The sequence below is a fragment of the Sphaeramia orbicularis genome, chromosome 21, assembly GCF_902148855.1.
Source record: "Sphaeramia orbicularis chromosome 21, fSphaOr1.1, whole genome shotgun sequence".
Lineage (NCBI taxonomy): Eukaryota > Metazoa > Chordata > Actinopteri > Kurtiformes > Apogonidae > Sphaeramia > Sphaeramia orbicularis.
The window spans coordinates 46,196,865-46,217,251 of record NC_043977.1 but is presented as its reverse complement, the minus strand read 5'-3'; the positions used below and the strand labels follow the sequence as shown (position 1 = coordinate 46,217,251).

Sequence of the window (20,387 nt, the reverse complement as noted above, 5' to 3'; positions counted from 1 at the left end):
TTTCTTTGTAAAAACACTTGTCCAATTTTAAAAGCATGGGTTGGACAAAAATCGCGGACAGATATAAGGACGTCCTCAAATATGAAGATGATGTAATAGACAAGAAGATGAAAATGGTGTCAAACATGTAAAGGACATAAGAAAAACAATAACTAATAATAACATAAATTATGGAAAACTAACAAAACCAAAAGCACCTTTAACGTCATAAGTGACTAATGTGAAACAATAAAGTAAAAACAAAAACCACTATTATCAGATCATTGTCACTGATGTCATGATTTAGTGATTATTAGATTGATTTCCTTTATTCTGATTGATGACTTCTGTAACATTAAATCAAAATAAAGAAAATTAATGCCATCTGAGCTCCTGTTAGACAAAGAGAACATAAATGATGGTTATTTGTGGTTAGAATCTCTACTTTATGGTTAGAAACAGAAATCTAGAATAACATTCAAAACTATTATGATGATGAAACACTGGTCAGCATCTATATTAGTAAAGCCAAGTGGTCTCTGTGATACTATGCTTTAACCTGCCCGGACACAGTAGAAACCGGACCGAACAGGGAATGGAAAGATTTCTTCATCCATCTGGCCCCGCTAAGACATCTCCGAGAGAAAAATGTCTGTTTTGAATGTCTGGGGTCACCAGAAATTTGTGATGTTAAAATGGGGTCATGAGTCAAAAAAGGTTGGAAACCATTGCTTTACACTCTCTCTTTAACCCCAACTGGTCAAAGCAGTCATCCATCCTCCAGGACTCTGGGTCTGCTCCAGGTTTCTGCCTGTTAAAAGGAAGTTTTTCCTTCCACTGTCACCATTCACAAGTGTTTGCTCCTGGAGGATTCTGTTGGGTTTCTGTAAATTGGCTTAGTCTGGTTTTGACCAGCTCTATACGTAAAGTGTCATGAGATAACTTTTGTTATGATTTGGTGCTATATAAATAAAATTTGATTGATTGATTAATAAAGAAAATAAACCAAAAAAACAAAACAATGTATTTCACAATAATAATTAATAATATTAAGGCAAGTCAAACCCTTAATGTGGGAAAAAGGGACTGAAGTTGAATGAATGTGTGCAGAGAAAAACAAAAACCACAAAACAACCCTGCAATACACTGGAGACGACATAAAAAGAAGCACTTTCCTTCTCTTGTTCTCTAATTAACCCATCAATAACAGGACGACGGTGGTACTTTCTTAAAACTTTCACTTTAATAAGGTGCTGGAAATATTCAACAGTCACATTTGTTCTTTTTCCTTTTCCACAAAACATGGACATTTAAAACCCAAAGGCCAGGAAACCACAGAGTGTGTGCTGCAGAGAAGAACATGACCTTTAACAATATATATAGAGACATGTTAGTCACAGTGTGGAAGGAGACAGAGGCTGAACGCACTGCACCGGGCAATTAAGGCAGAAGGTAAAAGACGACCTTAGTCTGTACAGGGAGAGTAGAACATACAAGGAAAAACAAAGCACCAGATCATATGTTACAGATCTTCAGAGAACCCCAGAAGAAAAGACATTAAAATACTTCTTACATCGAAATGTTAAAGACAAAGTTAGAAAGAGAAGTTGAAGAAAAAAAAAAAAGAAACACCATCTCTAAGTGACAGATGTTCTTCATTTGCCTCAGTTGTGTTTCTTTGTGGTTTCGTCCCCTCCAGACCTGGAGTTTTGTCACATCTCCAGTTTTATCATCACATAAGGAGTCCTAAAATATGGCAACTTCCCTCCTTTTCCCTTTAGGATTTTATGAGGAGATTTTCAGTTGGCGCAGAGACACCTGCTGGTGCTTTGGAAGAAGAGCAGAACGCCGTCACGTCCTCTTCTGTTCTGTCAAATAAAACAATCTCCTGCAGTTTGTGTTAACTATGTTAGTGTTGAGACATTGCCAATAAATACTGGCACGCTACGGAGGAAATTTAATATAAAAAAAAAAAAAAAAAAAATCACAAATATAATTAAACATACAGTAAGTGTCCCGCAAATCGTCAAGATTAATCATAAATAAGCTGAACAATTTGGAAGCAATGTGTGAAAAGTGAGCTTGTAACAGTTCAGATGACTCAGCTGCTTCCATATAAAAAGTTTATTAATAGAAAGAAAAAAAAAGCAGGCTCATCCAATCAGAGCTCTCTGCTCTGGCCACCATCCAATCAGCACTTAAGACCATTTCTGTTGTTCTTTGCATAATATTCATCTTGAAAGGGTGATAAAGTGGTAAAGAGTATGTGCGTCTTAATGGCAGGTGATCTCTCGGGTCACCTAACAGCATGGGGGTGGGGGGGTGGGGTGGGGGGGGTGGTGGTGGTGGGGGTGGGGTTCAGGTGAATCACACAGCCTGCGGTTCGAAGTAGCACTAAAACACCAGGAGGTCCCTCATTTAGCTCTGACTCAGCACAGACAGGCCTGCTGATTGGCTGATGAAGCTCCTTTTACCTCCTTTTTTTTAGCTGAAAAATCAAACCAAACTGAATTCAGCCCGAGCAGCTGAGAACGACATACATGTATATCTTACAACATCTGTAAACAACACGTCATGCTGTGCCTGGTTAAAAAATTAAACCGTTCACAAAAAGTCTGTTTCCATACGAACAGACAGACATATAAAAACAGGTGGTGATGTGTTAGTCATATGGCATTGAGTCATTACGTGTAGAGTAAACATCGATGAGTCACGTCTTGGCAGCCATACAACGGCGATGCATCACTATCGTTACCAATATACACATTTACATTCTGGATGAAGGGGTAGTGTGGGGGGGGGTCTTCTCCCAACCTCCCCTTCAGATCCCTTTGTGTTTTCTCTTTTTCTTTGTGCAACAATAGTTATTCAGTCCTCCCTCATTAACTCGTCTTGTTTTGTCTTTTGTCCCAGCGTGTCACACTGAGACAAAGACGTCAAGGTAGAGACGGTCGTAGGATTCCCTGAAGAAGAGGATGAGGACGAGGCTGAAGAGGCAGGAGCCGGTCAGACACCAGTTCAGCCACGACACATCTGGACAAAGACAAACACAAAAGACAGGTTTGGTTATTTTAACTCATTAGTACATTTAGACTGAGGGGGTTTCCCTTTGAAATGAAGTTCCATTAATGAGAGTCTATAAAAGAAACATTAATGTCACCTGCTGACATGTGGATCTGATTTGTATGTTTGCCACCGTGATCACTGTTTTTTTTTTTTGTGTGTGTGTGTTAACATAAGAGGTCAGGAATTGACACCCATCTGACAAAAATGACACAATGAGATGAAAATGACGTAAACAACAGTTCTCAGTAAACCCCCCTTCACACAATGTGCAACCATAATGTAAATATGTAAATAATATAAAACTTTATACAAAAATACAAAAAACACTCTCTGATCATTTTAAAATTCCTTTATTTATTATGGCATGTTTTAATGGACTTCACTGAGCCCCAACATGTTCCTTCATCAGGGGTCCCCCCTTGACATCCCATAATTAATAAAGGCATTTTAAAATGATAATAGAGTGCCTTGGTTTTTGTATTTTTTGTGCATTGACAATCCCTTCACCAAAGACCACCTCTTTTTTTTCTCCATTCTTTGTTTATTCGGAGAAGCAGAACATACAAAACTTCCCTTTCGGGAACAATTCAATGTCCACACCTCAAATGTGAATGAAAGAGTGAGGTGCTAATCCATGTTTTTTAGTAGAATATAGAACAAATATAACAAATGGGCGGGAGGGGAGGGCTTGCTGTGTTTCTTCATCAACAAGATAAGACACATTAAGACAGTGTTTTTCAACCTTGGGGTCGGGACCCCACATGGGGTCACCTGGAATTCAAATGGGGTCGCCTGAAATTTCTGGTAATTGATAAAAAGTGCACTATGTGTACAGCCATGCGTAACATAGTCTACAACGCCACCTTCTGGCAACACTGTAGAAAATGACCTGCTCCAACAACTTTATGTAAAACGTACATAATTCCCATTTTCTTTGTCTTTTTGTGACTTTCAAAAGTTTGCTTCAGATTCATTTGACTTTTTTCAGTGTGAAAGTCTACAGATGCCTAAAACATGGTGTGTGCTAAAGTGACACTGACCATATCATACATACCTCATGACTAATCAATAGAAATTCCCCACGTACCATACAGGAGATAAGCATAATCTCCTACACTGTCTTCTATAATGATTCTGAATAATTCAATGATATTGGCAGTGTTCCTCATTATCATTGACCCACACTTGAACCCAAACACACTGCAGAATGAGGTGTTCTATTTTCTCAGCTCTGTTCAGGCTCCATTAACCACAGGAGAGGTGCTCTGGCTGTAGGCAATAAAGCTCAATGTGGAGGGCAGATCAGGAGCTTGCCAGATCGCCGAACCGTTGGCATCTTAACTCATCAACACACAAAGAAGGAACCTCTTCTTCTTCTTCAGCCTCTGTGTTGCACACGCTCAGATTTATCGCACAAACAGCCACAAGTTGACACACAGAATCAAGTCTGGACAAAGTCCAAATCAATACACTCCTCTTTTCAAAAGCAAGGTGTGAAGCCAGCCACCGTAACACCATGTAGAGGTGTTTGTCCTGTTAGAGGCTACACACAAAAGAACTCAACTGGAGGCATCCCTTGCTTTAATTCCAGTTAGGGGGGTTTCCAAAATGTGGTTTGAGAGCGAACTTGTTAGCAGCAAGAACAGAAGACTGGTGCTTCTTTGTGAAAAGTTTTGGACGTCAAAGGTCAAGTGCAAAAGAATTAGAAGAATTAACTAACGCAATGTTCATTCATTCATTCATTCATTATCTGAACCCGCTTTATCCTCTCTAGGGTCACGGGGGTCGCTGGAGCCTATCCCAGCTACTTAAGGGCAAAGGCGGGATACATCCTGGGCATGTCGCCAGTTCATCGCAGGGCTGACATATAGAGACAAACAACCAATCACTCTCACATTCACACCTAACGTAATGTAATGTAGCTAATTACGACATTACAAATTGTACCGCTATATTTCTACTGCAGCTCTCAACCAACTTTCTGTTCATTTCTGTCCATAGATATAATTATGGACCTTGACAACGATTAATATACTATTAACTCTTAGACTGCATATGATCAGGGGATGGAGGGACCAAGGCTTTTGAAGTGATGTTTTGAAGCCAGCAGTGACTATATTTGGACGAAAGGGGCAGAGCTGGTGGAGTATAAGGGGTTGGAGCCATCTGCAAGGGGTTAGGGGTGAGCTAATGCTAAGCGCTAGTGTATGGACTAAAATAGTCAAAACTCATTTTACAGTTTTGATAGTGGAACCTATTAAGTACAACTACAGTCTGTCAGGAAATCATGTATTTATCAAGTAAAAAGAAACTCAAAAAGTCTGACATCAAAGCCTTTTATTTGGCCTGAGATCTGATGAAAGGAGGACAAATTTACAGATGGACTACCAGATCACTCATAAAAGGTTCCAAATAGAACAGATGAGACCCAAATGAGTCCTGGAAAAAAATATTAACTTGGTATTTTTAGAGAGAAGTTCTGTGTAAGCCTAGTACTTTTTGGACTCAACTCCAGTGGCTATTAGCAGTATTACATCTTTAATATACTTCTGTATGGGCTTCACTTCTGATGTTTTCACACATTGTTTTAATGAAACAACCCCGAAAAAGAAAAAGAAACACTACCCCTTAAGAACCACTTTAGAGGCCACTGGAGGTCAGACTGAAGTTGAGGGCAGGGCAGCGCAATCTACAACTTTACCATGAGATGCCACTCTATTACACACTGAAACTCTTCTACCTGTGTACTTAACTTCTCAGTACTTTAAGGAGAGTTACTACCTCTACTAGAGCCCCTTTCCCACCACAGGAACCTTTACTTTACCAGAAACTTTGACAAACCTTGGTGCATTTCCACCAAAATTACCCTGGTAAAAAACTTTTCCCTGACCCCATAACTTCCCTGAAAAAAGTTTGAAGCAGCGGGGAAGGACTTTTCAGATTCCTCTGAATTCTTGGGGGCGGGGCTGTGTGCTGAAGCATGCTAAGTGGTGGAACACACTTGTAGCATTCCACACTTCCGTTTACTTCTATACCAGTGGTTTCCAACCTTTTTTGGCTTGTGACTCCATTTTAACATTACAAATTTCTGGCGACCCCAGACATTCAAAACTGACTTTTTTTTTCTAAAATTAAGTTGGTTTTGATCATGTAATAGTTTGCTATAGTATGTTACAAATAAATGTTAATTTTAGACTACATTAAGGCTATATAATGTATATTATTATGGAGAGAGGCAGAAAAGCCAGGTGTAGATTACTACACAAAGTGAGAATTTTACTTTACTTGGTCAGGATATGTACAGTCAGTACAGTTTATATTTACAAGGTTGCAAATTAATACTGAACAAACAATAACTCAAACTATGAATTATGAAAGGGCTGCAGCATCTGAAACCGACCACAATGAACATTTGAAAGGTAAACAGTACCACAGTGCTTCAGTTTCAGCTTCAGAGTTTGTCATGTCTTTTATGTATTGTTTATATTATATATTGTATATATATTTTTTATTAGTAAGTTTCTTTTTTTTTAATCAATTACTAAAAATTTCAGGCAACCCCATTTGAATTCCAGGCGACCCCACGTGGGGTCCTGACCACAAGGTTAAAAAACACTGCTCTACAGCCTTGTTTATTCCATTTCTACAAGCTTGACTTCCTTTGTGTTTTGATCATTTGGAAAGTGGAGCAAAAGAAGACAAGCTACAAGAAGTGAGCAGATGCTGAGGTCGGTTTGATGCTGTTTTGAGTGTTTAAAGTTGCTCTTTTGAGTATACTTGGCTCAAGCTGAGCTGAGCATATTTGTCTTGCTCCTACGAGTGCATCACAATCATCGGTCTGTCCATCCGAATTCGCTAAAGAACATATTCAGCAAATACGCTCTAAAGAAATTCAGCAGGATGAGACAGTGACTTGAAATCACAGTGTTTGAATACATTTTCAGCAGTTTTGAGGTGTGGTGGAAACACAAGGCACCCAGATTACCAGGAATCGTTATTAGTTCCTGGTAATAAAAGTTCCAGGAAATCTGGTGGAAACGGGGCTATTGAGAAAGAATGAGGTGAAGGAGGTGTGGAGATGAAATCAGAGGACAAATGGGAGAAAGAAAGGAGGTGTGGAGAGGGACTGATAGGAAAAGGGAGGTGAGAGATTGGGTTTGAGTGTTTCATTGAAGTGTGAAGACTCCAAAAGCAGCCTCATTAATCAGGAGCATGTGAGCTGGACTGCATGACACCCAGCGTGGAGGCAGGTTAATGGAGTTGTGTTTATCTGACTTGCCGTCTTCTTCATCTAACTCTGCCTCAATTTCTTACATGAACAAAAACATGGCTAGTCCATTTAATGCTGGAGTCAAACTGTCTCTATCTGTATGTGTGTATTTAGGTTGGTAACCTTAAATGAGCACTAACTCTGAGCTGGGTTATTTGAGTAATTCAGTCAGGTAATGAGATAAAAAAACAGTTAAGAAGCTCAATCACCACCCTCTGATCTGAGGAGAAGTAAGTAAAGCAGAGTAAAGTTGAGAGGAAATATACACTAGAACTTGGCTGAATGGTGTGCATGAAAAGAGAGGAATGGGAGGACAGAAGATGAAAGGAAACAAGATAAGAAAAGAACAGAATGAGAGGCTGCTCTGATTTTGGAGCCTCCTCGGATCACCTATTAACTTTAAAGTGAATCATAAGACTTTAATGATTACCATTTTCAGTACAGCCACAACCACAGATCCAGTCCTAAATCCAGACTGAGCACAAGAGATGCCATCTCATATGTAATTAATCCTTCATTTATGCTGTGTCCTCCTGTTTTGCTGTAATTAATCCAAAGGGCCTTTATATTGATTGCTGAATCAAGTTATATAAATGGCTGATAATTAACTTGTTAATGATTATTTTAGGGAATGCAGCCCATTGAGCTGGCACAGCTTTTCCTGTTCTGATGCTTTTCCTTCCTCTTTTTTCACTCTCATTTACACAAATAACATTTCCTCACATTGGTCCTGATGTTGCTACAACACCCATCATCTATTGACTAAATTCGCAAAATTTGAATTTGTAAAAAAAAAAAAAAAAACCATAGCAGCCCCTTGTTTAAGCCAGTGCTTGTTTTGGGATTTATAGTTATAGGGATACCAACCCTTGTCCCCACTAAGACACAATAAGAGATGATAAAGCACCTTAATGCTGGATACTATCAACACAAAACTGAAAAAAGGATGGGAATTCTGTTCTGAGCCATTGTAAAAACATGTCAGATTCTGCAGATCAGGGGTTCCCAGTGTGGAGTACACGTACCCCAGGGGTACTTGGAAGAAGCCCAGGGGGTACTTGAGATTTTAAATAAGTCATCATGTACTGAATATAAAACTAATAATGATGATTCATGCTGAAATATAAAACACAATAAACACATTCATATATTAGTTTTATTGTCAATCATCTTGTTTAAGCTTTGGTAACATTTTAAGAACATTTGTATTTTATATTATTCAAAATGAGTTTATTTGAGTAGCTAAATTATTTTTTGTTGATGAAAGGATCATTTATATATTAATGACCAATTTATTTTATTTTATTTTTTTTAGTTTAGTTTATTTCGAATATGCAACAAGACAAAGTAATCTTACTTAGTCTTTAGAAATAAGCAGGTAGTAAGGAGTCATGGAAAAATAAACAAAAAACGTATACATATACATAACTTCATTTGCACATTCGAAAAGGAATAGGAGGAAGTATAACGTATTTAATCGCATCCCTTCTCCACACAACAGTCTATCCTTTAGCTTCCTATCAGCATAATATATGAAAAATCAAGTCCCTTTATTTTTCTTATCAATTAAAGAGGGCACTTTTCAGTTTATATTTTGCACACAAAATTGACTTTTAAAAATGTGTTATTTTTTATATATTACAGTTAAATATATGTTGTTTGTTTACAATGTTTTGAAAATATAAATAGACACCTTTGGCAAAAAAAAATCTAAATCAAAAATGCTGAAGTGAGAGTTGGGGGTACTTGACTAAAAAAGTATATTTCAGGGGGTATTCCACTGTAAAAAGTTTGAGAACCACTGCGGTAGAAGTACCCTCTCTCTCTGTAGAAAAAAATGACCCATTCTAAAGTGACAAAAATACAGTAATATTATACAATATTGAAAACATAATTATGAATATTAGATCAAGGTTATAATCGTTAACTAAAATGAATGAAATGGCAAAAACTAAAATTGTAAAAACATTTTCATTAACTGAAATAAATAGAAACTCTAATTAAAAGAAAAAAACGATAACTAACTGAAACTGTATTGTGAGCTTACAAAACTAACTAAAGCGTCTAAAAATTATGGATAAAATTCCCTTCGTTTTCGTCTTTGTCAATGTCGGATTGATATCAAATTGATTTATTTCGCTCCAGCATTTTGAGCTAGCGGCACCATACGGCACTTCACAGTCTGTCATGTCTGGTCACTGGTGGTTTCCAGTTGTCTTCTGGTTCCCACTCTACCTGGAACATGCAGACTAAAGCTGGGACAAAGCAGCAGAGTCCTGTCTGGGATTTACTTTAGTAATGAGTGGGGTCGTTTTTTTTTTTTTTTTTTGCGCTCACTGTGTGTGCGCGTGAGTGACAGAGACAGAGCAGAGCTAAAGGACAGAGTCAGTGTTGAACTAACATCCAGGTAAAGAATAGAGTTTATCACCATGAAAAGGCCTTCCAAGCCCTTAACTGCACAGTTTAGAAGAGGAGAAAAGAGGAGGATGAAAACTAATCCAATTACAGAGGTATGTGACCTGTTATAATGTTAAAAAACGTTTGATGTTACTAGCAACAGCTAGCTGAATTGAACTGAAGCAAAGTTGGCTAATAATGGAACTGTAGATGATTAAGATATGAGATATCTGCTAAGGTGTGGTTTACTGATGATGGACTGGGTTATATATGTTTATGAGTGGTTTATATATGTTTCTATATGGTTTATATATGTTTGTATGCAGTTTACTGCTGGTTAATATATGTTTCTATCTGCTTTAACTGCTGGTTAGCTGGTTTATATATGTTTCTATCTGCTTTAACTGCTGGTTAGCTGGTTTATGTATGTTTCTATCTGGTTTAACTGCTGGTTAGCTGGTTTATATATCTTTCTGTCTGCTTTAACTGATGGTTAGCTGGTTTATGTATGTTTCTATCTGGTTTAACTGCTGGTTAGCTGGTTTATATATCTTTCTATCTGCTTTAACTGCTGGTTAGCTGGTTTATGTATGTTTCTATCTGGTTTAACTGCTGGTTAGCTGGTTTATATATCTTTCTGTCTGGTTTACTGCTGGCAGCTTTGTGCATCTCCTCTCACGCTTTGCACATCTTCACACTGTTTTCACGTAAGTGACGTTGTGTATGGATCACACCCTCCCTAACCTGCTATAGGGAATTTATACATTGTACTGTACATGCGTTTGTGTCTCTGCTCACTCAATGAGCCGCCCTAACCCGACCCTCAAATAAAGTGTCCTGAGTAGCCCGCTGATTCGCACCTCACTAATTTCTTTGAAAAGGATGGTGAGGAAGATAAAATATATGAAATAACTAAAACTAATACTAAACTAAACTAAACTAAAACTAAGCATTCAGAAAAAAACGATAACTAATAAAAACTAGTAAACCTGCTCTAAAAACTAATTAAAACTAACTGAATTAGAGAAAAAAAAAGTCAAAACTAATTAAAACTAAACTATAATTAAAAATCCAAAACTATTATAACCTTGTATTAGATTCCATTTTTGTAATTCTATCCTAAATCCCTTTAAACCTTACACAACAACAACACTAACAAAAACAGGCAAGTATCCTACAGACTTTATGCACTACTCTTTAGTTCTTAATTCATTCATTCATTTTCCATATCTGCTAAATCCTCTAAACCCTCCGGGGTTGGAAGTGATCCCTGCTGACACAGGGTGAAGATACAGTATGCCCTGTAAAGGTCGCCAGTTCATCTTCTGGTAATTTTTGGACAGAATTTAACATATATATTGCCTTGTTGAAGATTATATTTTTGCAGTGAAGTGTCCTCACAGGCATGAGTTTCTATGACAGTGGTTGTTTTTCTACTCTGACAGCCTTTATTGATTTTTAAAGCAGAAACTACCTGGTGTTGTAAACATGACGTATAGTGTCCTTGACCAGATCTTGTCTGTTTAGAATTTCTATATGTACTCATGTGATTGAGGACTCTATATATCTATTAACCTCAGTGTGTATTATGGCATTGGCTTGATGGTAATATACACCGCCAGGTCAAAGAAAAGAAAAGGTCACGTAATATTTCATTGGGCTGCCTTTAGCTTTGATTACAAGATACATTCGCTGTGGCATTGTTAATGCTGCACAGTGCTTACGCAATGTCACAATGTTTATTTCATCTCAAGCTGAATCAATTTTTCACCAAGATCTTGTATTGATCATGGAGAGTCTGACCACTGTGTAAAGTCTTCTCCATCACATCCCAAATATTCTCACTGGGGTTCACGTCTGGACTCTGTGGTAGGCCAATCCATGCGTGAAAATGATCCCTCATGCTCCCTAAATCATTCTTCCACTACTTGAGCCTGATGAATACTGGCATTGTCATATTTTAATATGTCTGTGTCATCATAAAACAAAAAATCCACTGATGTTCAGACCTGGTCATTCAGTACATTCAGGTAGTCAGCTCATTTTATGGACACATAATGTTGCTGAACCTAGATCTGACCAACTGAACCAACCCCAGATCATAACACTGCCCCCACAGGGTTGTACTATAGGCACTAGACATGATGGGTAATCACATCATCCACCTCTCTTCTCACCCTGATGCGTCCATCACTCTGGAACAGGGTCAGTTTGGACTCCTCAGACCACATGACCTTTTTCCATTGAACCACAGTCTAATCTTTATGTTCTCTATTACACTGATGGATGTTTAAGACATGAAAATCTACTCACTGCATCAGTTAGAGCAGTGTTTCCCAACCAGTGTGCCGCGGCACATTAGTGTGCCCTAAAAAATCATCAGGTGTGCCGTGGAAGATGATCCAATTTGACCTGACTGGTACTGGAAGAACAGCGTGATATAGATACATACGAGTGGACGCACTAACGATCCACTCAACCACAACAGTCTCCTGTTTGCCTTTGCAAAAATAAAAATAAAAGTGAAAGTGAACCAGCCCCGATGCGGTGCGTTCTGCAGATAAAGCCCCCCCCCCCCTCACTAGTGACGCACGGATTAGCAAGTAACCCCCAAACCCCAGGTATCAGGCTGGGGCAGGGGGGATATCCCTCCCATACTATTACACATCGGACTTCAATCCGGAGGTTCCTCTGAGGGGTCGCTGACGAACCGCTCTCAGCTTTCTTGTTCCAAACACTCTGTGACAATGTGCCCCGATGTGCCCCCCCCCCCCCCCCCCCCCCCCCGAAAAAAGAGAGAGACTCAGAGCTGTTGAGGAGTATTTGTGTGTGTCTTTCTTCAATTCCTGCAGGAATATGAGCTTTGTGTTCAACTGAACAGGTCCAGGTTTCACACCCAGTAAGTACATTGAGACTAGATTTGTATAATATTTCAGTAAATACACTTTTTGTGACATTTTTGTTTGGTGGTGTGCCTTGTGATTTTTCTAAAGTAAAATATGTGCCGTGGCTCAAAAAAGGTTGGGAAACACTGAGAGTTAAAGAACTTGTTTCAGTTAAACAAATACATCACTGCAATAATGATCAAATCTGAAGTGTTTGAGTTAATGCTATGGGGTAAGGTTACTGTCAAAATATTTGTGTGCATACGATAGAAATGTGTGCATATTAGTCGATAGTTGTGCAAAAAAATAAATATCTGTAAACTCTTCATTGAGTTCAATCGTACATAAAATGTTTTGTGTGTGTTTTTTCCATCAGAATATGAATACGTTTTGACAGCAAGAATTACAAACATGAAATGCAACTTTATGATTGCGCTTTCTCCATTACAAAAACAAATTCACCAACGTGTCTCTACTGTCAAAATACGTCACCACCTCTAGAGTTGCACAATATATTGTTTGAGCATTGTCATCGCAACGTTCGTGTGCGCAATAGTCATATCGCAGGTCCTGCAGTGTAGGAGGTAAATGAACTCAACGTGTTCTCAACTAATTTCAAGGTTACCTGACACACACTGCATGCAGCAATCTACCAATCACAATCGTTTGCCGAAGCAGACCATATCCCTGCACATGGAGTGAATCGCTGGCAACAACATTGAAAAATAGGACCAATGGCCCTGTAGCTTACCAGCCAAATTAAAAGCTTTGGGAAATGTATCCAGATGCCATTTATTATCACCCAGTTATGTGTATTTATTATATGACAGAAATAGCCCATGTTTTTGTCATATTCCAATCAGATCTGTAAAAAATTCCAATTCCAACTTGATATCATTGATACTTGCTGATTTATTGGATCAATCTACTTCCTATCTGTTATAATGGGAAAATTTTTCAAAGTTGCACCAAAACCAGAATCAGATCAAGATCAAAAGAATTTCAATACCTTGTGGTGACATCATCATAAAGAAGCTGTATACCAAGTTTGAAGTCAATCAGAACTGTAGTTTCGGAGAAGAAGAAGATTGAAATTTTTTCCCCATAAAAGAGCCCATGTAAAATCTTCCGTCAGTTCGCGGATCCAGATGAAGATCCTGATCAGCATGTGGCCATTATGTTTTGGTCATCTCCCCATCAGGGCTGGACTGTAGAAATTTCAACTTGATATCATTTGTATTTAATGAGTTATTGCATCGATCCACTTCCTATCTCTTATAATGGGGATATTTTTCAAAGTCGCACCAAATCCAGAATCAGATCCGGATCCAAATAATTTCACTAACTTTTGTTGACATCACCATAGAGAAGCTGTATACCAAGTTTGAAGTCAATCGGAATTGTAGTTTGGGAGGAGAAGATGATTGAAATTTTTGTAACAGACGACGACGACGGACTCCGCATGACGACAATAGCTTATGGCCTTTCGGCCGGTAAGCTAAAAATGAGCAATGAACAAGAGAAAATTACTGAAAACGAAGACTTGGTGTCAAAAAGAAAAGCAGTCTTGAATTCTTGAATTATTTCGGCTATAAGAAGGATGATAGTGAAACACGTGTTCTGTGTCGATAGTGCCTTGCTAATGTTGCCACAATGAGAGGAAACAACTAATTTGTCTGACCATTTACGTCAGCGCCATACAGCTATTTCATATCGCAATAAATATCGCAGGGTTAAAAAAAATCAAAATGTCAGTTTTTTCCAGTATTGTGCAGCCCTAACCACTTAACAGGCATTATTTATTGAGGAGAAGATACATCGATTCCACAGACTGCACATGAGTTCAGGTTCCCTTTCCGCAGCAAGATCAGGAAGGATCACTGTGCAAGAAGGCCGACGAAGTCAGAGAACGAAATGAGGTCAAATCAAACCATTTGTACATTATTCTGACAATGGAGAAGGACCCTGAATGCATGCGCTATCTGTGGAATCGATGTATCCTCTGCTCAATAAATAATACCTGTGAAGTGGTGATGTATTTTTGACATTAGAGTGTCGTTGGTGAATTTGTATTCCTAATGGAGAAACCACAATCATAAAGCTGCATTTCGTGTTTGTAATTCTTGTTGTCAAAACTTATTCAACTGTATTCTGACAGAAAAAATACACATAATACATTTTATGTATGACTGAACTCATTCAAGAGTTTACAAATATTTGTTTTTGGCACAACTATGGACTAACATGGACGCATATATTGGACGACAAATATTTTGACAGCAACCTTACCCCATATTATTCCAGGTTGGACGGCTGTGTGCATGCTGTTCAACGGAGTACACTGTGCATGAGTTTGTCAAATGACTCTTGACAATAACAGAAATGTGTGACTATAAATGCCATTGGTATGTATGCACATTTAGAAAACCTTTTGCCTTTTTGTTCCACAATTTTTTTTAAGCTAATCAAAAAATTTGGGGAAAAAAAGAGCCATTTGTGAATTCGGTGACCATGTTGGAGGACATAGAGCAGCTCCATTGATCACAGATGCCATGAACTACAGCGGGGTCTCTCAGAAGGTGTGATCCTATTCAAAGGGCATCACTCTGAACAGTAAACGGTCCATCATATTAACAGCCTAATACTGCAGCTGCCACCTTCAGCAGATCAGAGCTACAGATGAAGACAGAGATGTGGGTCGACAGACATCTTCTGGCTGTAATCAGTCTTAATTGAGGTCAATGCAGCGTTTGTAATTGATGTGGCTCAGTGTGTCTTTAATGGATGCAGCCCATTTTTTGAAATGACTGAGGTGGGGGGTGGGGGGGTGGGGTGATGGTGGAGGTGGGGGGTCATAGCTGAACATGCATAGACAAGCTTCTTGTGAGGAACAAGACTGACAATCCATGAAGTCACTCAGATCATCCTCATTTAGAGGCAGATAGAAATATTATCTATAGATCTAGACCTGCCACACTTTATTAATTAACCCCTGGATCTCGATCGTTTGAACTGACACTGATCATTCTGCAGAAGCGTTGGGATTATTTCTATTCCCTTACATAAAAAAACAATGGATTTGAGGTTTCACTCTTGACATCTCCATAAAACATCATTTTCTACAACAGTTTTCTATGTGATGACCCAGTCTGAGATGAATGAACGTTCAAATGATTTCTTACTAACTATTTTTCCTTTGTAAGAAGTGTGTCTAACACACACTACTCATGGAATAAAAGACTATCTGGAGATTCCAAAAAAAAAAAAAAAGTTTTCTCAAAAGCTCTGAATTGTAACTTCATTCCGATACCAATGCTGTCAGCTTGCTTGCTAACATTAGATGGTATGGCTCATGAAAAGCAGAAATGTTGATGACAGTATTTCTAAATAAAGTCAAGATTGAGATTTCAATAAAATCTAATTATCTGTTTGCTTTACTAGTTTGGGAACATGATCAAATGATTTCTTATTAAATAAATCCATATTATATTAGAGAGTGTCTACATGTATGGTGCTAATGGAACAATGAATAACAACATTTCCATGTTTAACTGAATGAAATGAGCAGTGGGTAAGTTCTTGAGTCCCAGCCATGTATTAATTAAAATAAATAAATATATAAAAAATTTAAATTTTCCATCAGTCTCTCTGACTGGATATGCAACATTGGCTGCAGTTAGCTTGCTAGCTACTGTTTGGTAATGTTACATAATGTGAGTGACTGGACAAAGATTGGCCAACCTGTAAAAAGGGCCTTCACCCATCGGTAACTGGGGTAGGCTCTGGGACACCTGCAACCCAGTAAAGGACTAAGTGGTTCAGAAAATGAATGAAAGAATAATAAAAAAATGATATATTGTATATAAAACATTTACTTGCGACTAGCAACTAGCAAATGATGTGTTTGTGTGTCAACTTTCACTTATTCTCTTAATGTTTCTTCTCACTCATGATTTAAACCTTGCCTGAAAATAAAACCAGTGAGTGAAAAAGGCTTTTATTCTCTCTGGAATGACTGAGCTCTCTAAAGAAATGCAAAAATGCTGTTTGTTGTTGTTGTTTTTTCCCCCAGTTTTTTTAAACACCTCCACAATCTTTATGGGGGGTTGAAAAACTTATTCTGTAAAGGCGTTTTCACTTCAGATGAGCATGCAAAGTTTAGCAACAAGGAGAAAAAAGTTCTTGGGAGTGAAGAACTGCAGCAATTATTTCTCTGTACTGAATAATTCTTGGTTCCCTATCTTTGCAGGAGACTCTTAACAACCCACAGCTGAACCAAAATTCAATGCTACCCCATCTCATCCCTTCTCATCTTCCTCCTCCTCATCTTCCTCTACGAATCTTTGAGGCTCCTTTGCTCCACAATACCTCTCTGCTGCTTGGTATTCCACCTGGTGCACCACGCTAAATGACACAAACACACAGCAGATGAAATCGAAAACGAGGAACAAGCACTGATATTTGGCCCGGAGGCTCCATTCATGTTTCTTAGTCACATGGTTCAGAGACGTTGCACAGATTTTTAAAACACAACAACAGAGTCAAGGGGCCAGTTAGGGCTCACTGAACCAAGACCAGCCTCTCATGGATATTAAAATGGACAAGGAGTAAATTCATAAATGGCTCTCTGCTTCTAAGGAGATGGAGCCATAATTCAGAATGCATAACAAGGCAGTTGGGCAGCCAAAAGGAAAACCCTAAAATGAATTGTAAACTGGAAGCAGATAGAAATCTTTAAGGCCCAAGTTGCCAATTTTCAATGGCAGAAAGTTAAAGGGATTGGCGGAGATGAGACTCATGAAGAATTTATCAGTTCTTAAGTCGGCGCATTATTTACCACATCCATAATGGGACTACAGAGAGGAAATTAGAGTAATGAGAAGGCCCACTAGTCGAATTCCAAGGGGAATTTAGATAATAATCACATTAATCTACACCAGAGTGATCTCTCCTGGAGAACAAAACACAGCTGTTTTCAGAACAGGGCAGGAAACGTGCACTTTAAAAAAAAAAAAAAGAAATCCCTGACAGTGAAGACTTAATTTAAGGCCCATTCATGCTCACTTTACGTACAGAAGTAGGTACATCTGTTTCAAATGTTGTCAAGTGTCACAGTCTTCATACTTAGATGCATTCATTGAGTTGGAATGGGCGTTTGTCAATCAATCCATCAGAGGGCGCCACTCTTAACTAGCATACTGGCTGAATACCACAAAGAAGAGTAAGGTAAGACTAAGAAGAAGAATAATCAAGTCAATAATAACAAACATGCGACGACAGAGGAGGTTTTACTAATGTGGACACTAATGTTGATTTTGAGAAGTGTAGTTGTGTAGTTTTCACTAACTCACACAGTTGCTCTTTGAAAAGTTCCACCACTTTAGAAAATTATTCTCTTTAAATCTCAACACTGCCTCTATGGTTCCCAGTGGTACTGCTCCGTATTCTTTGTTTGGGTTCGTATCTGCAAACTCCCAATGGATGGATATAAATATGGTTTTGTTGAATACAGAGAACGGACAGAACGTTCCGTCTGTAGATAAATGTGCCTTTAACATAGAGCATAAATGGACCTTTATTGTTTAAAGTAGAACAGTTACAGCAAGAAGGTCTTGGGTTTGAATCCAGCGCCTGTGGACTTTGTATGTTCTCTTACTTCCTCCCACCAATCTGAAATGGTTAACTGGTCATTCTAATTGCCTGTAGGTGTGAATATGAGACTGAATGGTTGTTTGTCTGTATATGTCAGCCCTGTGATGAACTGGCGACACCTCCAGGGTGAACTCTGCCTTCACCTGTTGGTAGCTGAGAGAGGCTCCAGCACTCACATGATCTCTAGAGGATTAAGCAGTTCTGGAAAATTAATAAATGAATGGATGAATGAATGAATGAATGAATTTGAAGCAGATTTTTGAAATGTTGGCAAACATAAAATGTAATCACCAGAGTGTTTTCTTTTTTCCATGGATGAAAAAAAGAATAATTTATTCCCCTAAATAGTAACTACCTGCTTCTACTGCCAGCCTGAATTTATTAGAAAACCATATTTCCATCTCAGACTAAGTGTTTTTTTTTTTCCCAAGAAAGGCTAATGCTCCATCCACACTCATATGTTTTCATTTTATCATGCCAAGTGACAACTTAAAGAAGTGATATTTTGCTTTAAAAAAAAAAAAAAAAAAAAATGGAATTATGCATTTTAAAACATTTCCCTATGGTCCTCATAAACTGTAAATGCTATGCTTGAGTCTGAATTCTTCATTAATTCAACTCCACAGGTCCATCTTCAACCCTATTTCTGAATAATGACACCAGAAAGGTGGTTTTGAGCGCTGGCCCTTTAAATGCAAATGAGCCACTTCTCGCCCCACCCCCTCCAGGCTGTTGGCTGTGCTGCTCTGTCCCGTTCAACCAACAACTGAACATTTTAGGTAATCGTCTCAAAATTTGGACATATTTTCAGTATGAACTACAACCGCTGCTGCTGATAAACAATTATAGTGTACTCGAAGAAATGTTCGTCGGAAATCTTGACCTTATATGTGCAAATGCTGTGATGTAACTAGTTATAGATGTAACAAATTAAGCAGGAATTAAAACATTTTGTAGAAATCTACTCGATTTTTGCCAAAATTAATATAAAGATAGTCTTGCAGCACCTAGATGGTTCAAATTCAAACTTTTTGAACTATTAGGGTCCAAATACACAAATAAATGTACCAAAGACTAATAAAAGTGGGTTTAGCAAAATATGACCCCTTTAAGCAAAGTGTCAGAATTTATCTCTGAACATTGTAACATGGATGAAATGCGTAACACATGACAAGCCTAGCTGATAACGCCACTGAATATGGGATTGCATATGGTGTGAATGTAGTCAGTGGTAAAAAAAAAATAAAAAAGCAGAATTTAACACAACAAAAGCTGCAAACAGAAGCAAACTGGAAAAACTAGTTAGAAGTGTTTCCAATAGTGTCAGGTCAGAAGCTTTTAGGAGGTTATAACAGTAGTGGTAGAGTAGTGCAGCAAACTTTACTATGTGTTTTAACAGAAATACATCTTGGTGTGGACATGGCCTAAAATAGCCCCAATATAATGTACAAAGACTTTAATATTTCTATAAACTTTTTCTTATGCCATACTTGAAAATGCACAGTAACTATGCGAATGGAAACAGTGTCATATATACACATTAGTCCTGACTGATAAATTGTCGTTATGATATGTGCTGCCAACCCAAGCAGTGGACGTTTGCCCATAAATCACTGGACACATGGGCCGTTGATTCACACCAGTCAGACCAAGGCAGTTACCTGTCAGCTATCCTCACATTAACTCATGTCAACCTACAAGGCTAGATTATTTACAGTATAGTACATACAGAATTATTGCACCTGATCATTAATAACAAACCTTCTATGTCATTTGAAAAAAAAAACCAAAACATTATTCACTTGTTTTTTGTTGATATTCTGATACCTGCTATATTCCACATGTAAATATTGTTCCATTCAGCTACTTATAATTACAGCGCAAATCATATGATGTAAACATTAGCATAATCCTTGCTTCAGCGGCTTTGCAGCGTAGAGGAAACGAGAGGGAATTATTTTAATGTGCACCAGCCTTAGGTATGAAAACACCCATAATGAACACTGTAAGCAGACTATTTGATTACTACAGGTGAAACATCTTAAATGTGTTAGTAAAGGAGTTCCATTTTATTTTTTTTTTGTAGATACTGTATAAGCAGCCTCAAAAGCAAAATGGTTTAATATCTAAAGAAAAAA

The 20,387-nt window shown here is 38.1% G+C and overlaps 1 protein-coding gene across 2 annotated transcripts in view; it reads right to left on the bottom strand.

The window, feature by feature from the left end:
• Positions 1-1,202: 1,202 nt before the first annotated feature.
• slc49a4 (solute carrier family 49 member 4) overlaps positions 1,203-20,387 on the bottom strand; it is a 135,931-nt gene continuing 116,746 nt past the window's right edge. For both annotated transcript variants that reach the window (XM_030125717.1, XM_030125718.1), the window contains one exon: positions 1,203-3,012. In XM_030125717.1, the coding sequence (XP_029981577.1) occupies positions 2,897-3,012 (116 nt within the window). In that variant the 3' untranslated portion in view covers positions 1,203-2,896. The remainder of the gene's footprint in view (positions 3,013-20,387) is intronic.